The sequence below is a fragment of the Harmonia axyridis genome, chromosome 2 (genome assembly GCF_914767665.1).
Source record: "Harmonia axyridis chromosome 2, icHarAxyr1.1, whole genome shotgun sequence".
In the NCBI taxonomy this organism is placed as follows: domain Eukaryota; kingdom Metazoa; phylum Arthropoda; class Insecta; order Coleoptera; family Coccinellidae; genus Harmonia; species Harmonia axyridis.
The window spans coordinates 8,858,843-8,886,700 of NC_059502.1; the positions used below are offsets into that span (position 1 = coordinate 8,858,843).

The 27,858-nt window shown below is 37.1% G+C and overlaps 1 protein-coding gene across 10 annotated transcripts; it reads right to left on the minus strand.

Annotated features, from left to right (window-relative positions):
* LOC123674076 (protein NDRG3) lies at positions 1–27,103 on the minus strand. Of its 10 annotated transcripts, none has more exons than XM_045608928.1 (10): positions 26,947–27,103; positions 26,089–26,390; positions 16,352–16,429; positions 14,756–14,955; positions 8,727–8,847; positions 7,932–8,220; positions 6,074–6,340; positions 5,902–5,986; positions 4,174–4,263; positions 1,004–1,211 (listed from the first exon to the last, which is right to left on the minus strand). In XM_045608928.1, the coding sequence occupies exons 2-9, from the start codon at positions 26,301–26,303 to the stop codon at positions 4,178–4,180; spliced, it is 1,341 nt and encodes a 446-aa protein (XP_045464884.1). In that variant the 5' UTR covers positions 26,304–26,390; positions 26,947–27,103; the 3' UTR covers positions 1,004–1,211; positions 4,174–4,177. The 10 variants fall into 10 exon arrangements, 9 of the variants coding, with proteins under 9 accessions (XP_045464883.1, XP_045464891.1, XP_045464892.1 ...); XM_045608929.1 differs by having other exon boundaries at positions 4,160–4,263; XR_006746573.1 differs by lacking the exon at positions 4,174–4,263 and adding an exon at positions 2,661–2,767 and having other exon boundaries at positions 1,177–1,211.
* Positions 27,104–27,858: the final 755 nt, after the last annotated feature.

Here is a 27,858-nt window from a genome sequence, read left to right on the forward strand (position 1 = left end):
TATCGAAAACAAATAGGTTTATTTGATAAAATCAGAGTGCTAAAATTAAAACATCCAACAAAGTGAGGCACAGTATGTGTTTTCATCACAATCGAATTAACATTATCATGAACTTAAATGATATATTATGTACTCTATCTAAACAACGTGAATAACGTGAATGATCTCAATACATGTTCAAAGTTAAATAAACTCTAATAAATTACTGAATGACAATTAAAGCTTCATCTAAAATCTAATTTCAATGAGATTCTACAAGTCTGTCTGTGGGTTCGCCCTCTCAAGCCGACAAATCGTCGCATCAGCTACAGGCTCTATAAAAATTGGTTAACTTGTGGCTGTAACAAATCGCTGGGGGATTCTGCCAGAAGAACTCGATGGGATGTCATCCAGAGAGCAAAACGTAAGACATCTCTTCTTCAATTTTTGCAAAACGAATGGATAATCAGAAGAAAGAAGAAGAACAAAAAGCGCGGTTGACACTGACCATAGAGTTCCTCTGAGAAATCATAGATTCGTTAAAAAAGGGATATGTGTGCTTCTCAGGGCAGTGGCCTTGACCTGTATTGAAATTTAGATTGATTCGTATCACATTGATCTCGAGGACCACCAAACACCACTCCCAAGTGGTTTGATCACTTAAATTATCAATTCCGCGAAAACAACTCAGCTAATTATAAAAATAAGCTTAATAGTGTACGAAGACCTGGTCTCGTTTATTTACCCATAATTTTTTCATATCACATGCTGCAAAGGCTCCTTCCCAAATGAATTGGCGCACAATACTCCCTTGAGGCAGGCGGGTAAGACAAAGAAACAAGATTTTGGAAATAAGGGCCCCAAAAAGGCTACCAAGGCGCGAAAGCATCTTTCTGTGGTCCACGTAAATCTTCTTCATTCGTTTAGTCGTTGCGCGAGATTGTTCGCCAGCTCATAAGGGTCGTTTAAGGAATATTCGTTAGATATACGCGAAAAGCGTTGAAATTTCAAAAATTAAATAACATTACTCTCCCTATGTTCTATCTACAGTCTGCTCATAAATTTCAATACAGTTTTATACTTTCTAATTTAACAAACGACTGCTGAAATGGGATTTTCAGTGATGTGGATGATGTGAGGCCACTGCTTCTCGGAATACATTTTGGACTTGAGGAGTTCTTCCAAGGACATTTTGCGATAGAGGGCCATTTTCGTTGGAGATAGTGGAGCAACTGTAAACAAGACAAGATTAGACAAATTTGGCAAAAGCATAGTCATAAAGAGAAAAAGCACAAAACGTTACACATAATCTGAAAGAATCTAAAACGACGTGGAAAATTCAGAAATTTTAAAACATCGAAAATTTGTAAAACGAAAACAGCAATTCTCCATTTTTATTCTAAAGACGTAAAATTCAAAGGAACATTTAGATTTGTATTAATGAATATCTGAACTGCGCAAGACTGAAATCGAATCTTGTAGGTCTAAAAACGAACCAAGCTCCTTTTAGCAAACAGAAAACTTAAATACAACAAGCAACTTACAAGCCTTCACTTTCCAAACAAGCCATGTATCTTTATCGATCAAAAATGATTTTTTTTTTTAAGTGTATAAGAAAGTGAAGGTTTGTAAACGGCAAATGCCACACAACTCACAGATTTTCAGTCGACTTTTCATGCCATTGCCAACCTATAAATATTCTAAAATACTTCAATGGTTAAGTTTTCAACATTCAAACAATCCAAACTATGTTAGTGTTATAAAAAGTGTTATGAGGTCTGTGTTTGGTTGGATATGTTCAAAATGGAGACGAATGAAGACAACTGCCATTTCGAAAAGTTCTTTGGTGATTATTGAAAACTGTCCTTTCAAGAATGACATCATTTCAAGAAGAGAATTGCAATCGTTCAAAAATTCTGTCAAATACTGAAGCCATATGGTCAGAAGAAGTTTTGTGTGTTTTCTGATTAAGCTTCAGAACAACTTGATATTGATATTTCTTTCAGAAGAAAATGAAATGGTATATTTTGAAACGAAATACCTACTAGATTAATGGAAATTTAATTTCAGAATATCAAATTTTTTGTTGTCAATTGTTCTACCAACAAAATAATGTTGAAGCATGTATATTTCTATAATCAATTGATATTTATCGTGAATATCGTTTAACGTCTGAGTGTTAATAAATGAAATTAATTTCATGGCATTCAGACAAATTTTCAATTTTGAAAAAAGTACCTCCTCGAGCGAGACTCGAACCCCCGACCTCCGAATAACTAGTTCGATGCTCATCCACTAAGCCATCGAGCAAGCTGAAGATTTTCCGTAATGAGGGACCTGAATCGAGTGTTAATATGCGGAGAATCTTCAGCTTCCTCGATGGCTTAGTGGATTGAGCATCATAAAATATAAAATAAAATAAAAGGAAATGGAATATAAAAATGAATTTAAATGAATATATTTCTAAAAAAATCAGTCATAGTTGGTGTCACCATACCAAAGAGTCTTGACAACAGTGTCACATCGTTAGTAAAGAAGGTGTGTGATTAATTTTTCCTTTTCGAGAATAGCAGTCATATCTCCCCTCCATCGTTATAGGTTTAGTATACAGTGTGATTGGTGGTGAGTCGAGTGTAAATTGGAGTGTGTAAACTCTTTGCAAATTGATGGAGAAAACTTACATGTGGTCAAATTTTGAATGGCGGGTCGCGTCAGGGCAAGGCCAGTCACTTTTAGAATTTCGTACCATCTGTGGATACACTACTGGCCCGCCTTCGCACTTGTATGGCTAAAAACAACATTACCTTGGATCAAAGGGCCGCTCACAAACGGAACCCCGCAAGTTGCTAATTTTTTTTTTAAATCTCCGTCTCTTGTGCTCCGAGAAAATCCGGAAGCGGAAGTAATGAACCGGAAGAGAATGGAAATGAAATGTGGTTTTTTCGCATCTGAATCGAGAGTGAGGAGCTTTGTGTGGTGAGATTGGCTGGTGATTTATCCAGGTTTTGATACAATGAAACTCCATTTCACATTTTCTACGCAAATTGTATTTGTACTGAATCATTTTGAGTGGCCACCTCGCAGCCTGGATTTGTACCCAATTGATTTTATTATAATTCTTAAGTTTACATTACCAACTTGAAGAAAACTAGAGCGAACTTCATCGTACCTTCCAGATCTGGTTAGTTAATCACAGAGTTTTAATCACATAACAGATTTATTCAGTTTTTTGCTGATTCGCATTTGTACTTTGTGAAACTGACCTTATATTTTCCATTTTTTTCAAATACATCGTGATCAAAGGTTTGTCCAAGCTCTATAACTTTTTCCTTCAAGCTATCATATGATAGTTCAGACAATGAAAAACCTTCCTAAAATATTCTTGAAAAATTAAATAGACGTTATCATTTTATTCGAGGATTATCAACTCTCATATATTTAAAAACAGTATGATTTGATTATTTTTGAGTTTCTTAATTTGGAGTTGCTTAATTTTGGGAAATGTGTTCTTCAGAATTTGATCCTCCTTTTATAACTGTTTCATTGGAATCTCAAACTGATTTCAATCCAAAATCTCTATTGCAAATAAAAAGAGAATTATTGCAGAAGATCTTAATAAGAATTTCTTGGGGAATCTTCATTGTCAGAACTATCTTTCAAAAATATTAATCCTGATGGAAAAAAAGTTATGAGCCTGTACTTGGACAATTTAAATTTGGTAAACATATAAAATAGCTTTATGACCTTGAGAGCCTCTAAAGACGTCCAATATTCTAAGTCAAATTGGCAGCTACGTTGAAAATAGCATATATTTATTCGTTATTATTAGGGTAGGCTTATGCCAAGCCGAGGGCTGAGTGATGATGTTAAATTACTAGCTTCCAATAACCTTAAAAATGAATATTTATTTCAGAAAATTCATTTGAATATTTTAATCACTTTGTTCGTAGAGCTTACGAAAGAAAGAACTTAACCAAAGAAAACCTCCACCTCTGCTAATAAGTGCTCCATCTTATTCACAAATTCACACTTATTTACCATGTGGTAATAACAATGTATTTTTTAACCACCCCATTTTTTGTGGCATCAACAGTCGCATTCAGAATCAGAATAAATATTTATAGATAAAGATATTAGTATAACTGTCGCGACCGATGACGAGAATTAGTGAAATACTTACTTTACTTTAATTACCTGATTAATTTTCGATCTGGCAACGTAGCTGACAATTTGACATAGCGGATTGAAGGGTCTCAAGGTTATATGCCAATTCTACATGATTACCTAAAATTTGATCGAATTACTTTCGATTCTTCATCGAATTGACAAGGTAAAATATAACTATAACTATATAACTAAAACTTTACAAAAACTGATTAAATCCTAAACGGTTGAACCGGTTCTCGAAACGAAAAAACCACTTTCGACATTATAGATTAGCAAGGCGTGGGGCACTTGAAATGAACAGCTGAAAATAAAAATTTAATAAATAAAAAAAATACGCCAAATTAAACGGGTGCATCGTACACAAGGCATACTCGATCTGATCGAGAAGTAAAAAAAAACGTGAAACCATGTCTTAAAACTTTTTATTCAGCTCCAATAGGTACAATGACGAACGATAACATACATATTACGATTTTTGAAAGCACTTTGGGATTGTTTGATTCAGGTGAACAGGCGACCAACTGGAAGAGAGAAAAACCCAAGTATCAACAAGATTTCACGTTGAAAATCATTCGTAAAAATCGAAGATACAAAAATATCGATTAAAACCATCAAAAAATGTTATCAAAAAATTGGGGAAGTGATTGAATTGTTAACAGGTAACTCTTTCATTATTTAACTATGAATATTTGGATTAATCTCAGTATTTTTCCAGAACTGGCTCAATTTTAGGACATAGCTTCACGCCACTGGCTAAACAGAACAAATCAAAGAGGCGTTCGTTGGATGAAAATAGATGGATGTATCAAAGAAAACACAGAATAATTTGAACAATACATACCATTCGCGCAACGTCCATTAATGCAAACATTGTAAAACAAAATAAACTCAGTGTACGTTGTGTTTGAGATACTCGACTACAGAGTTTTGGCAGAAATCTACCACAAATATGCACCCTTCTGACGTACACATACAACACTTATGACAGCAGTGCACAGAGGGTGCCAAATTTAACAGGAAACTGATAGCTACCGAACCCTCGACGTTTTGGTAACGAAAAATAGTATGATAGAATAAGATAAAAAATAGAATAGAAAAGATATATTTGTTGGAATTTAAAATTCAACCATATTAGAAGTTTAATATGAAAGTACATTGAATACTAAGATGCTGAAAGGTACATATTTGTAACAAATTTGTGTTATTTTCACAATGATGTCCTAGAACGTACGCCATAATGAAAGACATTGAGTATTTGAATTTTTTTTCTGTTTGAACAATACCTTGTTTTCAGTTTAATTGATAACAAATATTTTTTTTCATTATGGTGTACATTCCAGTTTCGAAATGGCCGTGAAACCACTAATGGTAGCTCTAAATTACTAAACTTTAATGTAAATTCAACAACGTATGTGTGGATTTCCCAAAATACAATGGATAAGATCAAACACATTCGCCCCGTTATTTGTACAGATTTACAAAGCGTGATTTGTAGGCCGTGTAGAACAAGCTTGCTGTCCCAAAAACAAAACTATTCCCAGCGACGCACCTTAAGGCTACACACACTAGAACGATCGACTGAAAATTCTCATCTTGCATCATTTTTTTTTGCGGCCTTGAATATCACCTATATGACTAGAATTATTGTACGCTTGACGACCAACGAAGTCTTTGAGAAGCTCTCGCAACGACACGTAGTGACGCACTAAACCGCAACTATTTTTTTCTTGTTCAACGTTTGGCCCGTTTACTTACCATAGCCTTCTCCCTGCAAGAATAACCGAAAGGCTTCGCTGACCTTGGCAGGCTGTTCTTCCAACACCATCCCGCTGTCCGAGATCTGAAAAGCCAAGGCGAGGTTATATTGAGGATTTCGCCGGTCCACGAAGTGACCCTTGCGGGACCCCGCAAATCGAAAAATACTCACTTTCATCCAGGAAGAGTTGGAGGGGTCCAGTCTGCCGTTGAAAGTGACGGTATCGTCGGCGTGGGGACTTAGAGAGCCGGTGATGTTCATGACCGGCATCCTCAGGGTGGATTCCTTGTTTTTGGAGGGGTCAACGTCGCGGTGAATGTTGAGATCTGTACGTCTGACGTAGCTGTCCATGAAGAGGGACAGGTTCGTCGGGTTGACGTTTCGCTCGAAGTAGGTCTTGTACACATGCACTAGGTCGTGATTTCTCTCTTCTGTGTTCTGAAAGGTGTGAGGTTTAGCGAGCAGTCAACAATTTCGACAAGAATGCAATTTAAATCTTGCTCCTTGCATTAATATACACTGCGCAAAAAAATTAACGCACATTATGGAAATCTCAAATTTATTCTACAACTGAAGGAGTTCTCAATGATAATTGTTTTCATCAGAATTATGCATGCATATGTTATCCACTTTCAACGTTTTTCTTCAATACAGATGTTTTCCCAGCAGGAATAAAAAAAGATGAGATTATCAGACTTTGAATGTATTGGCTCCATTCTGAAATCGGTTGTTCTCGATCAATTCTAGAGATCAATAGTTTTTCTTTCGTTTGATTTTCTACACTCCATCGCTATGCAACGCGAAACACGCAATTTGACCCAAGAGGAATGTGCCCAAGCGGTAGTTTTGCGAGAAGAAGGGTGGACATACACAAGAATTGTAGAAAAGTTTGGAGTTTCCCATACAAGTGTGTCCAGAATGTTGCAGCGATTCAGGGAGACAGGTTTCATACCTGTCTCCCTGAATCTGTCCGAAGACCAGGATAGGGTAGACCACGGGTAACAACTGCCATTCAAGAACGTTACTTGAGACAACGGTTTGCAACCGCTCACCTCCTTCAAAATCCGCTTGAGCAAACTCATGGGGTGCAAATTAGCACTCAAACAATAAAAAATCGCCTAAGAGAATATGATTCGAGGCCTTGTGTCGCTGCAAGAGGCCCAGCTCTTACCCCAGCCCATCGAAGGGCGCGTTTGGATTTTGCGAGAGAGCATATCTATTGGTAAGAGGCTGATTGGGAAAGAGTTCTATTCACAGATGAGTCTAGATTCTGCCTCTACCATTGTGATCGACATTCCCTTATATACAGATGGCCACATGAAAGATATGCTCAATGCAATTTCCTGAATACTACTGGTTTCGGGGGAGGATCGATTATGGTATGGGGTGAAATATCTTTGACTGCTCGCACAGACCTAGTGGTCGTTGATAATGGAGCTATGAATGCTGATTGGCATATAAGGAACATTCTTGAAGAGCATGTAGTGCCATTTGCCCCATACATTGCTGAAAATTTCATTTTTATGATCGTTCAGGAGTACCTTGAAGAGGTTGAAGTCTCTCGAATCGAATGGCCAGCAAGAAGTCCAGATCTCAATCCGATTGAGCAGGTTTGGGACAACCTCAATAGAAGGCTGAGAAGTTGAGAAAATCATCCAGCTACTCTTAATGACTTAGAAATCCAACTCAGAGAAATCTGGGAAGGATTAGATCAGAACATTTCAAGATCACTCATTTTGAGTATGAACCGTCGTTACCGAGCTGTAATTAACGCAAGGGGTGGAAATACCAAGTATTATTTCACTTATCAGCATTCCAGTATTTTGAAAATTGTTTATTTCTCTTCTTTCACATAAGATTCGGTGAAATCCTGAATTTTTCTTCCATTTAATGTGTCTTGTTTCGTTCAAAACCTTCCCGAGAGAACATAAAAAATAAGTTAAAGTCAATATAGAGTTAACTTTCATTAAAATTGAGATTTTCAGAATATGCGTTAATTTTTTTGCGCAGTGTATCTTCATCCACTCACCCTGCCGAAGTGGTGCCACATCAGGTAGTCCAAGACGCCTTGCGTCATGCCTTTCGACCTCAGATGTCTTGCGTTCAGTTTCTGGTAGCCCCACTCGATCCAACCGGCCGTTGTACTGGTGCAGTTGATCAGGCAGAGTGCCGAGACCCTTTCTGGATAGATGAGAGCGTAACGGGCCAAGATGTTGGCTCCAGCGCCCACTCCGAATCCTATGAACTGCTTGATTCCGAAATGGGTCAGGACGTAGCTGACCTGGCTGGCGAGCTCGTCCATCGTTGGGTATATGTAGCTGCAAGTGTGAGACGTCTTAGGCTCATTCTCTTCATCTCATGTGTACTAGATTCAACAGACACTGTGAACTTGGCTGTAAGCGGCCAGAACTTCCGTAGTATATACGGCAACACGCAGTTGGTAGCTAAGTTCACGGTGTCGGTTAAATCTAGTACTGAAATCGGAGAACGATCAGGGGTAAAATGCGCTCGAGTCGAATATCTACGTGTATACTTAATTGGTGAATCAGTACTATTGTCATTAAGGATGAAATGACATTTATGGCATCTAAATTGTCGAGTGCTAAATACAGTATTTGCAGATTGCTTGTATTATTGCCCATAACTAGATGACAGAATATTTGAATGAAAACAACAATTATAAATCAGGACGAAGACAATCACGTCACACATCTGAAGAGGAAAAGTTTCTTCCGAATTTAGTGCACCTCTTAAGGTTTATCCGAAACATTTTATCTATTGATACTTATCAGTGAAAACGTGGAATAATTTCTGCAGTACTCACTCTTCTGGAAGAGTTTGAGCCCCTTCTTCTTGTCCAGGGGCGTTGATGTGGTACACGCAGAAGTTCTCTATGAGGGCTCGCATGTCGATGTAGTTGAAGAACGCTTGGAAGCTGGAGAGATCTGGAAAGGAAAATTATATTCGGATCACAATTGAACAGGGATAATTTTGTTTTGATTGATTATTTCATATGAAAAAATTTGTGCAACAGGACCTTAATCAGGTAAAATTGTTCCAAAATGCTAAGGGCCAGTTGCACCATTTGCCTAAACGTTGATTAATTTCTGATTCCTCTTGAGAAATCATAGAGTAATCAACGTTTAAATTTTCAATCAATATTTAGGCAAATGGTGCAAGTGGCCCTAATCGTTTTAAAAATTGTACTCATACAGGTTGATTCTTGAGGTTGTACATTAAATTCAACCATAGATTTCCATCATCAAAAGAAATATTTTTTTCGGCAACCGTCCGGGAAGTGCTCACTTCCCGGGCGCTTTTTCTCTGAGAAAGTAGCATTTCCCGGCCTAGTCCGGAAAGTACGTACCTCCCGGACTAGGCCGGAAAAGAATCATAGAATCCATAGCAACCGAGATAACGGCTGACAGTTCATATGAAATTAGTTGTCAAAAATTTGCATGTTTTTTGATCGCAATCGCAATAAAATATGGAAAGCAGCAGCGATAGTGTTATTTTACATGGTTACCGAAAAAATATTGTACGCAACACGCCCGAAAATGGTTTTTTTGGACTCACAGACTTCCAGGACGAGCATAAGCGTCTAAGTGTCTAATCGTCCAAAAAAACCCTATTTTCCGGACTTGTTACGTTAATTACTATTTTGATAATTTTTCTACAGTCTGCTCAGGTGAACAGATACAGGCTGTTAAAGTTCCTAAAAAAGAATTGTTTTCCCTTTGAAGCTCTCACATGATCATTCCAAATTAAATGAATTTCAGTGTGATGTTTTCTATAACTTCTATTATCATTTTTCTGTACTTCTACTGGTTCACAAGTTATATCCTCGCCGATCCATAAAACTGTATGAAATTAGCTCAAAAAATATTAAGGGATAATCCAAAGTCACTTTAAGAATAATTGATCGTTTTAGGAAATAAAATTATTCTCCATCATTTCTCGCAAAACGCGCCTTTTTTAAGATACTATTGATCTACCATAAGATAGATCTATGGGGTATATTAATCTACCTACAAGGTAGATTAATAGGCTTTATTGATGTACCTACAAGGTAGATCTATGGGCTCACTAGTAGTACCTAATATCATAGATAAAAAATTTCTTTATATCAATACGTAAAATGTGATAAACTACAAGCTCATTATTCGTGGATCTGGCAATTCACGAATTCACGAAGAACGGAAGAAGTCAATTAATGTGAAGTTCTGTGTTATATCGGTGATGTTAACATCGAAAGACAGTAGTGCATTAGCCCAATGGGATACCATTGAATGCTTATAATATAACTATTTACCTGAGCCGAATCTGGAAAAATTGTAAAGGAAAAAAGTGTTTTATTTGACGAGACGAATCTATATTTATAAGACACGCTTCAAAACTAGCCTTGACAGTATTTATATGGGAAACCGCTCCAAATAGACTCGTTTAAGAATGATTTGAGACTTGACATTTTCATGGAAAATCGCCAAAGCTTCTAACTCCACTCTCTGGTTATTCAGGAATAGTTCGTGTTGCAAGAAAACAATAACATAACAACATGAAAATTCGTCCATTCCCGAAATCCGACAGTTTTCACATATAGGCCCTGTATGAACTGGATCCTAAAGGAATTTGTGGTTTGACCCGGTTTCTCCCATACGAGGGTCCATCTATCAGGCGTATCACCGTTTCTCAGACGTTCTCCGAAGATGCTGGTCCTCCTAATATGTGACTCCGCCGGAAAATTTATGTCTACGCCTTCTTGGAATTTCGGTATGCCGGTCTGGCTTACATCTACGATTAATGGAGTTCTGGAAATTACTACAGCGGCGTGATGTATGTTTTATGGGGATGCCGAAGGTTGAACGAGTATATTGTTTTTTTTTGGGGGGTTCATAAAAGTCATTCAATATGGAGTGTTGTAAAAGAAAAGCAAAAGGTGTTTTTTTTAGAGCTATAGAACTTTGAGTTGCAATAAAACAACGATGGATTATTCGATTGACATGAATTTTATTTATCCGCGGGATAATCTTGTGGCATTACATTTTAAATATGATTTCTCTAATTCTGTGGTTATTCCGTTCATTCTTCAACATCTTGTAGAACAAAATCGTGCGAGAATATATCAGAAACGCACAGTTTTCATGGTTATATTTTATTATTCTATGTTGTCACTCCGAACTTTCCGCCAAGGCTTTATCTGTCAATTCATCAATTTGCCTTAAAGAAATCAGTTCTGCCAACCAACATTTTTCAATGCAAAAATCACTAAATTATATTTATGGAAATATTTTATTAATTTCAATGACAATGCAATGAATTAGAGAAAATAATGTATAATACTCGTACAGAAGGCTCATTCTACCACTCGTTCATTCCAAAACTCGCCACTTCGTGGCTCGTTTTTGAATTTTGAACTCGTGGAAGAATATCAATGCCTTCTGCACTTGTATTATAAATAACTATTCTGGCATATGACCGCCACGGGTGGCTCGGATGTAGTCCAATCTGGACGTCCAATTTTCGATTACTTTTTCCAACATTTGTGTCCGTATATCGGCAATAACACGACGAATGTTGTCTTCTAAATGGTCAAGGGTTTGTGGTTTATCCGCATAGACCAATGACTTTACATAGCCCCACAGAAAGTAGTCTAGCGGTGTTAAATTACAAGATCTTGGAGGCCAATCCTCAGGTCCAAAACGTGAAATTAGGCGGTCACCAAACGTGTCTTTCAATAAATCGATTGTGGCACGAGCTTTGTGACATGTTGCACCGTCATGCTGGAACCACAGCTCCTGGACATCATGGTTGTTCAATTCAGGAATGAAAAAGTTAGTAATCATGGCTCTATACCGATCTCCATTGACTGTAACGTTCTGGCCATCGATTTTGAAGAAGTACGGACCAATGATTCCACCAGCCCATAAAGCGCACCAAACAGTCAGTTTTTCTGGATGTAACGGTGTTTCGACACACATTTGAGGATTAGCTTCACTCCAAATGCAGCAGTTTTGTTTATTGACGTAGTCATTCAACCAGAAGTGCGCTTCATTGCTAAACAAAATAAAATGGACGTGGTGCGCGATACGTATTCCGCACAGAACCATTATTTTCGAAATAAAATTGCACTATTTGCAAACGTTGTTCAGGCGTGAGTCTATTCATGATGAATTGCCAAACCAAACTGAGCTGTTAAATCGGTCGCCATCTTGAACAGTCATGCCAACTTAAAGTTATATACCTCGAAAAAAAAACACCCTATAGTTAAATAGTTGTAGTCCTAGTAGGTTTTGTTACTCTGTCCTATGGTACGTTTCCCAAAACTAGAAAATTTTTGTCTGAGGCTCACAATCCTACCTAAAAGTTAGTATTTCCTAGCTAACTTTTTGCATTATTTCTGAACGAAAAATCCCATCTCGAAATACGCTTATTTGCGAGCATAAAAAGAATCATCTCGTCCCAAGAAAAATTCAATCATCACGGCACAATTTCTGCGTACGCAGGGCTAACATCCAGCGAAAAAAACGTATTTTTACGGCTTGGGACCGAGTTCTTTCAACGTAGGAATTTCCACTTAGGGAAAATCGCTCACGTTTCATATCGGGTCCATAAATTCCTGGATGTCGCTTTCCTTTTCTTCGACGTCGACGCGGCAGGGAATACAGATGACGGAAGTTTCCACTAGTTCATAACTCACTATATTTATCTGAAGATGAAGAAGTTGATGGAAACTTCGGAAAATTCAAAACTCATCTGTTAGTTTTTTTATATGGAGTCTCGAAACTTCGGTAATTAGAGCGGTCTTGTTGACATAATTTTTGAAGGAAATGACCCATTTTGCTGATGAGAGTCAAGAAAATCGTTGGGGAAATTTTCCATTTAAATAATCGACAATCTTCTTATATATAATTGGATGGAGCTTGGGGGTTTGAAATCCTTTTTGGTCGGTTTTGTCCAACTTGTTATTGTCGAGAATTTCATAGCGAATATCGGTTAAGACTACATTCATTGATAATAATTCTCGAATAAATTAGAAACATAGAGTAATGAACATAGATAGAGGGAGTTTACGCAATTTTTACATGTCCCCAACATGGTTAGATTACGTTGTCGGATTGTGATATATTTTCAAAACTACAATTTTACTATATCGTTATGAATGTATATTATATTGAATGAAATATATTTATTTCAGTGATTCCCGATTAAATATGCAAACTTGAGTATTTGGAATCTCATATTTTCCTAATTGTCGAATTTATAATAAGCGGAATATTTATTAATTTCTGTATCTACCTGCTGAAATCCAAGGTTTGGCAACTTTTGCTTTCCTAGTGTCATCGGTTGTTTAACGTCGTTTGGCGCGCTTGAAATTTGTTTTTTGAATTTCTGATATATTTAGGTATTTATTTCAATATATTTTGAGTTATTATGAAACGTTTATGTACTTTGGAACATAAGAAATGCGTTCTTCGTGGAGAAACTCGCGAATTGAGTGAAATATCGTATCACTGATTTGTTTTCATTTCCGCGCGCTTCATGTCAAATTTGATGGTTCATGTTGGGGACAAAATTCGCTTACTGAAATGACATATGCTCCCTCTATCTATGTTCATCACACAGAGATCAGAATAAATTTATAAATTTACCAACGCCATGTAGATGAATGATGTAATTTTTATATAAATTATGTATAATAGAACTAGAGATAAAATTTTTGCGTCAAAATTTCTCAATTATTATATGAAAGTTTGTTTTTTTTGGCAATTCATGAATAAATCAATTTACAACTTCAAAGCACTTGCAGATCTCGAAAAGGAAACATCTTAAGCAAAAATATTTCGAATAAAAGGTTGCTGATTTTGAGGTGGAAGTCCACTTATGCTGAATTCGCTTCGGAAACGGAAACTTTGTAATCTGAAATGAAAAAAAAAGTTTTTTGCTGCAGATTCGTATTCTTCTACAAAAAATACAAAAAAATTGTACGAAGAATTTTTCACAATTCGTCACAGATGGACCTGCAATCGAATTTAACTTTTCCGTCTGAACTACCTTAATGTATCCGCTCCAATGATCATTCACATGAAATTATAACGTTTCCTGCTGAACTGTTTGGTGCCAGTACATGTACTGCCATATATTTTTTGTTCTTGGTGTTTTTGGTTCAATAAGACTTTCCATCGATTGAAAAGTCTGTTTTTTTATTTTGAATCTAGTAGAAATCTCTGTCAAGTCGTCTATCTTTATGCCCAGAACGTTTTTCTTAATTCCAACGAATAGTTGGATAATTTACGACTGAAGTTTCATAGTAATGATTAACGGAACGGATATATTAAGGTTGTTCAGACGGGAAATTCAAATACGATCGCAGTGCCATCTGTGGCGATTCCTGAAAATTGGTTCGTACAAAACTTTTGTATTTTTTGCCGTAAAATACTAATCTGCTATAAAAAACAGGGATTCTCATTCGGAATTCCAAAGTTGACCCCCGATTCTCCCAAAAGGGTGAAGGAAGTGGAGGTGGTTTTAGCATTTTTTTAAATCTTATTCAACTTAGAAAATTCACCCTGTATAAGATTCGTTCGTTACAAAATATGCGCAGTCCCAATATTCTAACGCTTTCTGCCGAAAGTAATGTAAATCAAAAAAAAAAAAAACTAAACAACTACATTATCACATTGTAGACGAATCCCATCCACAACCAAAGAACCTCTGGAGATGCCTACCGCAGTTGTAAGCGAAACGTAACACGAAAATACTGATCAAACCAAAATTTATCAGCATCGTTCATCAAAAACAATAATACTGATCGACCAAAATTCTAACCCTAAAATTCATCGCGGCAATACTCACAGTTAAGTCCCAAATCGTGGTAGGTCACGATGGCAGGTTTGTTCCTGTAACCCTGGGTTGCCACCATCACGGTGCCCCGGTCCGTCTCCACCATCTCCTCCTGCATGGTTTCCGCGATCCTGGACAACGTCCTCGAGGCAGGAAAGTGAAGCTGGATGTTCTTCAGCTCTATGTCATCCATGCTGTCGGAGGGCATCGTGCTGAAAGGTAGTCTTTCTTGTGAGTTCGTGGAAAATAAGCAGGAACGCAGAAATTGTTTCATTCTGGATTTGAGTCGGTTAAAAATACATATAATGTTGGTATAATGTAGGTCTTGTTTGGTGTTTAGATACCGAGCAATTTAGGGAATACAAGGTTGTTTTCATGATAAAATAAAAACACTCGTTTAACATTTATTTGTGTACATAGGTTACGCCAATGAGCTAACAACGTAATAACGTTCGTTCTGTTAAGTGTAAAGCCATTTACAAGAAAGGATATTTGGATATCGAATCATTTTTTGGCATGATCCAGTTTTCTGAATAACTCATGGTACGTCTTGTTTACCTGTTCTTCGGCCAAAGACGTAGATAAGTGATTTTGCCTAAATAACATATCCACGTCTCCATAAAAATACATTCAGTTCCACAAAAATTAAGAACTTATAATATAAAAATTTATATACAGGGTTTTCCAATAAGAGATTTCATTTTGTTTCATTTTTCATAGTTCTCCGATCCCTACAATAAAACCTGGATTAATATTTATTTCGGGGGTCACAAAAAGTTCATTATTTCCTTGTCCTCATGTTATACCTAAGCTCACAATAATCAAAATATTTCATTATATAGAGAATCGTGCAATTTTTTTATATTCATCAGCAGCATAAATTAATTTTCAACCATTCAACTGTGTATGAATTTTTGTTTTTCGAAAAATACTACTTCAATATCTGAAGAAATATTGAAATATAAGAATATTAAGAAATATGGAACCAGAAATACATTAAAACATTGATACGTAAATGGAAGAGATACAATAAAACCATAGAAATGACTTGGATTTTATTTCAAATTTACCGAAACTGACGATAGCACAGGCCAACAAAATGAAAAAAAATGGTGACAGAAATCCAAGAACTAATTTCAATGTGCTGATTTCAAAAACGCCACCAGTTTTTTTTTTGTCAGTTCTAATACAGTTTAATTTATGTGAGTCCTGATTCTAGTCAATAATAAAGAAATAATCGCCAATATAAAAATTTCCTAATCACAACTAGAATCGAAGGAAATTATCGAGTGATGTATTGAATCTATCTGATAGACAAAGTCTGAGAGCTTTTTCGGATTCAGCACCCAAAATCCAACAAGGGTTTAAATCAAAGCCACTGAAAGGTCTGTAGGCCTTTATAATGAAAAAAAATTACTAAATTTATATAAACCTACACACTTATACTAACTAATCTGCTAAACAATAGCTACTAACTACTGTCTACATATACATTTATTTACCAATCGTTCAATTCGCCAATGCTTACAATTCAAATACGGTAACCAAATCCAAGCATTTCGATACTGAAAAAAAATCAAACATGTGTAAATCTGTACTTGTTCTTACCCCAAAAGGGCTGCTTCTTCTGCAATTGTACCGGAAGAAGGCATTTTCTTATTCGTGTTTGTGTTCACGCTATCTGTCCTAAAACAAACAGAAATTGAGGAATGAGGAGATGATACAGGAATGTTCGAAAAATTGAATGGAACCATCGCCAAGAAACAAGATTGTTAGTATTGGTTTATTGGTGAAGCGATGTGGGTTTTCAAGTGAGAGTATTGATGAAGTTTTGTACAATTATGTATTTGCGTTTTAGTCTTCTGAGCAAGATGAATGTTAGGTCATACCTCATACCGCTTGCAAAGCATTGACCACCTGACACATTTCTCTACTAATTTAATTATCTTTCAGTTGTCAGAGTTGTCCGCCTAACATTAATACCTATGGACTACTGCATCAATAACACGTAGAATTTTAATAAATATCGCCAAAACAGTTGGTACGCATGTTTCAGCAAAGGATTTCAATTGGCTGTTTTTGTTCCATTTATAGCTCCCATATGCCTAAATAAATATTACAGTGCTTTTAGTGCTTTTTATGAAAATCATGTTACATTGAACCTTTGAATCTTGTTAATATACAATTTAAAATCCCCTATCAAAATTTCATCTACTCATTTTGAAAGAGCTCTGATCAAAATGCAACCAAAAACCGAAATATGCAAACCTAACAAAAGGTACCCAAATAAACTTGTAGTGGTTATATTGGTGCACAAAGAATACTTTTCCAAGTCCGGACTATAAGATGGATGTATAAGAACCTTCCAATCAAGCTCCAGGAGTTTTTGGAGAGTCACTATCGATGTGTGTGAACTGATATTGTCCTGATGGAACACAATTCCCCTCCTATTGGCCAAAGATGGCCGCTTCTGGGCATTTGTTTCCTTCAGATGGTCCAATTATTGACAGTTCAGTTCCGAGTTCAGAGTTTTGCCGTAGGGGAGCAACTCAAAGTAGATAATTCTCTGCCAATCCCACCAAACACACAGCAAAACCTTCCTGGCCGTCAATCCAACCTTGACCACCGTTTCCAGCGGCTCGTTTCGTTTCGACCACGACCACGTTTTGATCCACTTTTCATCACCAGTCGCAAACCGCTTCCAAAATGGGTCGATTTTATTGCGATTCAGCAACGATTCGCAGATGGAAATTCATACATCAAGCTTCTTGAGACCAGCCTCATGCAAATGGTTCCAAACGGTTTTTTGTTCAATATTAGTTCTTAGGCAATAGAAACAGTGCTTACATGACGGTCGGACTGGACAATGTCCATCTTTGACCATAAAATTACCGGAACGGAATCGACGAAACCAAAATGCGCATGATTGGCTGTTACAGTATGAAGACCATAAACACCATTTACATTTTCAGACGCCTGGTTTGCTTTTTCGCCTTTACCGAAGAAAAACTGTAAAATATAGCTTATTTTTTGTTTGCTAGAGTCCATCTTTGTCACGCGCTCAAACTAAACTGAGTTAACTAATCACAAAGTTTTTCTAGTACGAAGTCTCATCTTTCTGGTGGAACCTGATCGGACATATACAACGCGATATACAGATAACTAGAGCCATCTATGGGAAAAGTAGTGTATTTCTTTTTGTCATACCTAATATAACGATCATGGTACCACATTATAGGAAACCAACCAAGATAATTAAGCTGTAGCTTAACTATATTATAATATAGATTTCGAAACAGGAAAATCACTTTTAGCTCTTATACATGTGTTACATCCAAATGCTGAAAAATAACGTCCTATCCAACCATTTTTTTATTGAAAATCGATCGTAAAACCGCAAATGCACATTAGCATCCCCGTTAGGCTTCCTCCCATTAACGCTAAAACGGCCACGCACAGTCAGCCCACAATCCATTCGGGCCTTATAGTGTAGCGAGGAAAATACGATATGTGTCTATGGAATCCATTTACAAAATGAGCGTTGGGAAACTCGATATTACGACGGCAATATCGAATTTCTGAAAACCGTCTCATGACGGTCTTGCAAATACGATGGGATATAATTCAAGAGCTGCTATAGACTCTGGAGAGATCGGTGAAGCGATGTGTATAGATGGTAGGAAGCGAGAATTACAACTAAAAAAAATTGGATAAAAACATGCATCGTGCGGCTTACCTTCACTATGAGGACTGCAACTGTATTGTATGTCTTTTAACGCCAATACTTGTTTTTAATGCGATCTGGCGGAGGTAATGATGATGAACTTATTGTGTGTGTAAGTTAAAAAAGTGCAACAACGCCTCAATCTTAGAGAGTGCATTTTGTAGGCTTGTTTCCAAGTCGATTGACGTCCTGTTTCTGAAAGGCTGTACAACGTAGAACATAATAGAAGCATAATGATACACTTCGATTTGAACATAGTAGCTTTAACTATTATGGTTTCTTTTGGCAGGAAATGAACTTTGTTAAAAGGGGTTATAATGTTTCAGCGGTTCAAAAATAATTAGGTAGACTTTATTTTATAATAGAGACCATCGATTTATATGAGGTTTTCACTATTATTCATTACAAAGAGTTCGTCATTGCGGAAAGTCCTTAATTATTCATTTCTCTGGAATGGAAAAACGAAATCAGATGAATATGATATAGGTTTCCGAACAAACATTTCTTTTTTTATGTATTTTCACATAAAATTAATATACAAGAAGTCTTACCAAAGGCTGAAAATGCGGGTTTTGTAAAATTAAAAATAAAGACTTAAAAATGTATTTTGAATTCTTGCATGTAGTAGAAAAGGACGGTAAATCATCAGAGGAACGTTTTAGATTGCTTCGATCATCCTAAAAAGTGGTGGGATCTCAAAAACGCTGAGGGAGAGCAGTAGTTGAACTTTGTCAGATCACGAGAATGCTACGTTGTATAAACCCCTATGAATAAAGTTAATTTATCTCTCTTGAAAATAGATTAGTCAATTGAATAAGACTTTTTAGATTCAAGTCTTCTGTTTATTTCTCAAGTATGTTATGTACATTCATTATTTAAGTTACAAGATCAAGGGCTTTGGCCATTTAAGGAAAAAATGTGGTATATTCGAGAATTGATCATGTCTAATCAAACTCATCATCGAAAGCTGGATTTCCCAGATATCATAAATTCAGAAACTCGAAATGATTTGACCGTGTAGATTTTTCAGTTCTTTGATCAGTCTTTCAGAAACAGAGCTTCACACAAAAACATCTGGCAGGGATGGAAGTTTTCCCTGTTATCTGATAGAAATATATGTGATATTTGAAGATTTGCTGTACTAGATATTATATTATTATTTCAGTAGGCGATATTTCATACTTGACCTACAGTCTCTTTGCTGTTGATGAGACCGATGATATAAAATTTGGTAATAAAAAAATGTATTTATGTTTGTTTAAAAAGATGAATTTCGCATTATAGACAGTTCTTTAGAATGCTGCAAATTTTACACAAAGGTTAATCATTCACTGCATCACACAGAATTATGCATCTAAAAGTATTCGTCATTCTGATATGCGAAATATGAAGCAAATCTAAATATCCACGTGACGAAAAATTGAAAACCTAAAAACTATATGCGAATAGAAAATGAGATTTTTTTTCGATTTCTGGTTGAATTTCTATGGTTCTGATGAAGCCAAAAACAAGAAATTTTACACAAAGGTGAAAATGGCTGTTTGTGCTCCGATATTCGGTTCGAAATTCTTTTTTACATCTAAAATCTGATTTCTATCGAATTCGTAGTTTGGAAAACTTTCGGGATTTTTCGTGTTTTCAGCCAGATAGAATGGAATTTCATTGCTTTCTTCACAAACTACAAAAGCTGTTTGCATAACATTGGAAAATCTGAGAAACCAATTAAAAAAATGTTCAGAGCATATTATCCCCTCTGACCTATACGCTTTTGTTTACGTTCGCCCAATCGTACGCTCTTAAAATTTTCCGTTTCGTTTGACAAACAAGGGTGAATTGATGTCAATCGCCAATCGATTAGCAGGCTTCTCCGATCGACGTAGGACATTTCTCATTAAGGCTGTTTGTTTTACGTCGATTGGCGCTAACTTGAGTGGACCGAGAATCATTTCTAATCAAGCTGTCCGGATCTTTCCAGTTCGTTCGGGTGCGATGAAACCGGAAAGGCGAGCGAATCGAATCGCCTCAGAAACTGTGACGTCTTTCCTCCGCCGAGATATACAGTTGTATCCGTTTTTGTGCGCTCGACGGAGGTGAAATTTTGTTGAAGCTGTTGTAGCCACACTCTAATTCAAGAAATTTTTATAATCTTTTAATGAGTAGTTTAGACAAGGAGTCTTAATCTACGCCCACTATGAAATACAATACAACTTAACCCTACAACTACCAATCACATCACCCAATACGTCTTCGACTACCTTTCTCTTCTACACCGAAAAGTGCAATCTATGGGTTGTGAATGGGTGTAAAGATGCGTTCATATTAGCGAAACTTCCTCGCGAAAATTACTCGGGCGAAACTTACTCGCTCCCTGAGAAATATCGCACTACCCAAAATAGTGCACAAATGGGCGAACCGCCTTCAGTACTTGTTTCGCAGCCAGCTGCTATTTCTGTCATATCAATATTATTTTTGTGGAATCAACGGGAATAAGATAAATTGCCGTCCTCGAAGATAGTAGAACAAACATTTATTCCTTAGAAGAAATTCCAATATGGAAACAACCTCATGAAAATGGTAGGAATGGTACAAAAACCCATTCATCCCTCTCGCAACTCTGAGGGCGTAATTCTCTCGCGAAATAATTTCGCGAGGAAATTACTGATTTCAAAGTTGATACAATATTTACATCAATATGATTTTGAACATGTCTACAAAAGTACCCGATTCAATTGTTTTTACATTGGTATATATTATATAATTTTTGTTATGCTCGATACGGTTCTGTATAAAAGAAATAATAGTCCTCTAAAAAAATGGTGAAGCTCTGATGTTAAGCTGAGGCTCTTCGAATGCTCTTGAATACCTATGATGAGGCCGTCATTAGTAAAAAAACTTGCCGAGAGTGGTTTCAACGCTCCATAAGAACGTTGATTATACGTCGAAAACCAGCATGGCGGTGGAAGAGAGAAGGTTTTCGAAGATGCAGAATTGGAGGCATTACTTGATCAAGACTCGTGTCAAACGCAACCAGAATTGGTAGGATCATTGGGAGTGACGCAACAAGCCATTTTAAAACGCCCAAAAGTCATGGGAATGATTCAGAAACAAGGAAATTGGGTGCCGTACGAGTTGAAGCCGAGAGATGTTGAATGGCGTTTGTTTGCTTATGAACAGCTGCTTGCAAGGCAAAGACGGAAGGGACTTCTGCATTGCATTATGACTGGAGACGAAAAATGGGTCCATTACGATAATCCCAAGCGCAGAAGATCATGGAGATATCCCGGCAATGTTTCCACGTCGACGGCCAAACCGAATATTTACGATTTCAAGGTCATGCTCAGTATTTTGTGGGACGAGCTCGACGTAGTGTATGATGAGTTGTTAAAACCAACTGAAACAATTACAGGCGATCATTATCGAACGCAATTAATGCATTTGAACCGAGCATTGAAAGACAAATGGCGCAACACAACGAGAGACATGATAAAGTAATTTTACAGCATGACAATGCTCGACCCCATGTTGCGAAAGTGGTCAAGACATACTTGGAAACGTTGAAATGGAAAGTCCTAGGCCACTTGCCGTATTCTCCAGAAGTTGCTCCTTCGGACTATCACTTATTTCAATGACACACGGCCTGGCTGACCTGCACTTCCGGTCTTATGAAGAAGTAAAAATTGGATCGATTCGTGGATCGCTTCAAAAGATGACTAGTTTTTTCAACGCGGGATTCGTACGCTGCCAGAAAGATGGAAGAAAGTAGTGGCCAGCGATGGACAATACTTTGAATCATGAATGTATAGTTTTTCACAATGAAGCCTCGAATTTCGGAAAAAACGGCGGAAGGAAAGTTTTACGCCTATGTAAATAAGTGTCATCCTTATACCGTCTATACAACATACAGCAGTTTCATAATTTTGTTCCGCGTAATTGAGCACATCTGACGCATCATGTATGGTTTTGAGATCACCAAGTTCAATCCAGCATGCAATTTTTAGCTTCGAATATAATATGAATCAAACGCTGGACGAGTTTCATGAAAAACTCTGAAAGGATATTACGAGACAGCCATTATCCGGAGTCCCCCAAAAACCTCGAATTTCACCGACTATTAAGCTACGGTTTCCTAGAAAAGCGGTGCCGTTATCTAGCGGCCGTCATTTTGCGGTGGTTAATAACGACCGTCTTTGCGGTGACCAACCTGTGGTTTCCTAGGAAGTAGTCCGACCGTATTCAATCGTCACTCAGTGGTCAATACTCACTCGAGAGTAGTAGATTGTGCACTGGTGAAAAATGGACGGTTTGGACATAGCATTATTAGTATTTTTGGATGATGAAGAGTCATCAGAAGACGAAAACAATCGTTTGGAGGAGAGTGTCATGTTCAAAAATCGTGAAACTGAGGGTGCATTTCGAATTTTAGTGCGTCGCCATCTGCAGTGTAATGACGAAAAATTTAGGCAATACTTTCGCTTAACCTGATTTTTGAAGTGTTACTCCAATTTCTTTCCACAAATTGTGCTTCATCTGGGCTTGTCTATACTCTTTGCATTTTATATTATATAAAGCTTCATGATTCTTGACAAAATCAATCAATTGTTCATCATTTTCACTCGTCCAATTCACGTTTCCACTCATTGTATGCGCACCGCTACACGCGAAAAACGTTGAACTACTGTTCACCACCGCTATGACGGCCGTCATGCAACTGACGGCACCGCTATTTGACGTTACGGTGACACTCAACGTACTCTAGGAAACCTACCCCGATGTTATTCATAGAGAACGTATGGTAGACATCACCCAACGTTATATTACGGCCGCTAGATAACGCCACCGCTTTTCTAGGAAACCGTAGCTTTACCTCGTTTCCGTCAAAAACCATCCAACTATGGATGGTACGAATGATATTACATTGTCAGGAAATAGGAATTATGGAACGCAGGGCCACCATTGTCTGCAATTCACGTAGTCGACAGCCGTAATTAAATCCATGGGGTTTTCAGATACTCCAGATAAGAAACTGGGGCAATGACAATCGATATTCGCCCCACTTGACCACTGCTATAGAGTTCTTGAGCCTTTCTACACAAAGTTTCTTCGGTGGTTCTTTGTTCGATTGAAATGCGTTTTTATGCCTATGTTTCTCATGTTATTCGTGATTGATTCAGTTCATAGAGTAATAAACGTAGATAGAGGGAGTATACGCAATTTTTACATGTCCCCAACATGGTTGGATTATGTTGTCGGATTGTGATGAATTTTCAAATCCACAATTTCACTATGTCGTTATGAATGTCTATTATATTGAACGAAATATATTTATTTCAGTGATTCCTGATTAAATATGCAAATTTGAGTATTTTTCCTAATTGTCGAATTTATAATAAGCAGAATATTTATTATTTTCTGTATCTACCTGCTGTAATCTAAGGTTTGGCAACTTTTGCTCTCCTAGTGTCATCGGTTGTTTCACGTCGTTTGGTGCGCTTGAAGTTTGTTTTATGAATTTCTGATATATTTAGGTAGTCATTTCAATATATTTTGAGTTAATATGAAACGTTGATCAGTATGGGACATAAGAAGTGCATTCTCTGTGGAGAAACTCGCGAATTGAGTGAAATATCGTATCACTGATATGTTTTCATTTCCGCGCGCTTCTTGTCAAATTTGAGAGTTTAATTTTTCATGATGTATACATTTTCATCTGATTCTGAATCAAATATGGTAATAATCACGCTACAACATCAGAGGCAACAGTCAGACAATCACCCTCAACGCCTGCTATACGTGGATGATTCAAAAATAACAACAGGTAACAAAAACCATCTGGAAACTAGTTGAACAAGATGTGAGGCTGGTATTCGGTCTTCGGTGACGTTCTCTCAGCGTAGCGCGAGGGAGAAGAACCAATCGTTCTTCGTAGCACGAGGGAGAAGTCAAGATGAACCAATCGTTCTTTGGAATAGACAAAGGTAAAAGCAATGAAATCGGATTATACTTTGAAATGATACAAAACGGACGAATCAACCTTCAAAGAATGAAGGAAGATTTAACAACTGAGTTCATTTGGAGAACCAACAAAATTTTGAAGACGGTAAGAACATGAGGAGAGCCATCAATGCATATGCATTTTCGATTCTAACATACTCGTTCGATATAATTTCCAAATGAAAAACTTCGATGACAAGAGCAGACCATCACCTTACAAAAAGTAGGATCGAGGGTCTGCTGAACAGCATGGATCTTGCTCATAGAAAGCCTACGTACATACATCAAGCAAATACATCAGAGTTCTACCAAAAATTGTGTGAAACAGACGAATGAACACTTTTTAAGGAGCATCTTTCATAGAACCACCAGACAATACCAGAAAAACTGCAACAATGGGTGAAGAACACCCTACATAGAAGACATTTCAAGGAGGTAAACCAGGATCATGTCGACATCGAAGCATAGAACTATTGGCTCACATCAAGTGCAATGTATCCAGAAACGAAAGGTTTTCTTTTAGCCATCCAAGATCAAGTGATCTCAACAAGAAACTAATGCAAACATTTCATAAAAGATTTATCTCTGACGATCGGTGCAGCAGGGACGGTGAAACAATTCCTAGGAAGCGAGATACAGGCCCAACGACCGTCAAGAAAGCATAGATGAGGACCAGAGGGGCTACGAGGAACGGACAGTACCCTATCCTTCTCATATTTTAAATATCCGAGTTTTCATGGTTTTTGTGAAGCGATCAAATTGAAAATATATCTAAAGATTTTAATCATTATTTCACATCTATTTGTAAAAACTCAACGTTCTCTGGTTATTGACAAGCGATCAACATAAAATTTTGTTAGATGCTTGAACTGTTATTATCATATTTCTATCTACACGCAAAATTTCGACTATACTATTACTGAAATTATAGATTTTTTGAGTTCTGCTCAAATTTCATTAAGTTGTAATGACTTTATTACAAATTCAGAAACGAGCCACGAAGTGAACGTGAGTTAAAATGAGTTTTCTGTACGAGTATTATACTATATTTTTTCACTGAGTTTTTTTTTGGAACTAATGAAATATTTTCATAAATTTCGTTTAGTGATTTCTGCATTAAAAAAATGTTGGTTGGCAGAACTGTTTTCTGTATCACAAATTCAACAGATAATAGATAAATCCGTGACAGAAGAGTTCCAAGAACCAACATATAATAATGAGATATAAGAATGAAATATGTGTGGAACTAAGATATTCCTGCACGATTTTGAGAATTGGAGAAAAACTATTTTCCTCGTTTTTGGAAGGATTCACTCCCTGAAAACTTTGACCTTTATTTAGAAACACTCCGTATATGGAATCTCGACCAAAAAGTCTCGTTATTATTTTGTTGTTGAGCAGACAGTTAGATCGATTACCTTTGTGTAAGATTTGCAGATTTTCCTTTTTCCTAGGGATTACTCAATTATATCCAGATTTATTGTCATGTCAAACCTTGGCGCCAGCACAAAAACAGGAGTTAGCACGTACAACCAAGCAGACAAAAGCAAGCAGAACCGTCTTTACCACCAAAGCTACCAACAGCAAAAAAGCAACCGAGCCCCAAAATTCGTAGACCTTCCTACCGTACCTTGAGATCACAGTCGACCTCGCCGCCGGCTCCTCCACCAAAAAATCATCCCTTCTCGAGACCACCGCTGGGGCGCTTCCACCAGAAACGAACTGGAGGGCCTTCTTGAAGCCGTCCAGAAATCCAGAATTCTGACAGCTGGCTACTGTCGTGGGCCTGTAAATTTCGTTGTTGCTCGCTAGGGAGCTGTAAGAGCCGCCTGGGCTACTCGGCATCGTACGACGACGTTTCGTGCCCGATAACACTCATCGGGTCATTTTACAAAATAAACGGTTGCTTTCAGAAAATGGTTGTTACCAGTTCTGCAATAAGGGTCCGATTAGATGGTGGAATTTTGAATTTTAATGATTAAGGTATTTGCCACTAGGGAATTATGCAAATTTTCAGTTGATCAATAGGTCCGGATTGGAGCCAAGAAATTGTTTGGTTCGGTCGCGAAAATCAATTTTTTTTATTGCAGAACTAGACGAGTTCATGCAATTCAAGCTGAGGTGAAAGCCGAGACAATAAGCTAGACATCACAATTAAGTTCCAAAACATGCAAAAGCTCACAAAAAATGCTTTTTGAGGGTGTAAAAAATAACACTAAAATATTAAGGGTTTTTTTTAGATTAAAATTTTGTTTTCAATAACTCTCCTCCCACTTTACATATTCTACTGCCAATACTCGGAAAAATTTTGATTGAGAAATGTGACCTAAAAATATATGCCTAGGAAAACCCTATTTTCAACGGATATACCCGCTGGAAATATCGATTTTCCACGATTTTCCCGATTCGGGAAACACCCTTGTCCTTCGATAACAGGACCACCCCACCTAGTTTGCTAAACGGCCATAGTAATCCAAGACCAACTTACCTCAAAATATACAAATAACCACTCACTGTTTTACTTTTAACACAACACTTATTCAATTTTCAAGCTGATTGTAGCTTGACGTGTGACGTTTCTCTGACTACGACGAACTGAATTTCTTCAGGCATTGGGCAAGTTGCCGTCACGTGACCGACAGACTTCCGCGCGGACGACGCAGTGGCGTGGCACGGGCAATTCTGAAGTAATCAGTCTTTCAATAACTTCTTCAATGCAGTCAATCTCAACTAGTTCCACTTTACTAACATTCCGCATTTATTGAATTTGAAGGCCTTTCTTAGTTGAATCAGTTTTTTATTAATCTATATAGGATTTCAAAAAATTATATTGAATTTAATAGGATGAGAGAGACGCCTCTGGATACAGCCGATATTGATTACTCCGTAGGTGGAGGCATCTGTAGGAAATTGTCGGTATTAAATTCAGGAGATGAAAGTGGATCCCTGTTTATATTTCCACCAGTGGTGGAGCTAAGGAATATTATGACTGTCGGCAGAGTAGCTGAAGTTTTATTAATTTTTTGTCATGAGACGGCGCAAGAACTGCACGTGAAATTGTATTCAAATAGTTACTCCAAAGTATCAAAAAATTCAATATAAAGTACACAGGAAAAATCTCTCAGGTAAAAACATTTGATTTCACAAAAGTCGAATGCATCTGTAGCTATCATTATGTAGGATTTGTCTAAATTCAATTTATATATGAATGAATATATGATCAATTAGAACATTTTCATTAGAAATAACAAAATCTTCATTTTCCTTCTTTCTATATAATATTATTAGAACAATCAACAATCCAATTCGAGAATGTACTCCAAAAATTGAGTATGTTACGCCACTGATATCAATTTATTTTAATTGAGTAATGATGTTTCCTTAGGAAGTAATGGTCTAT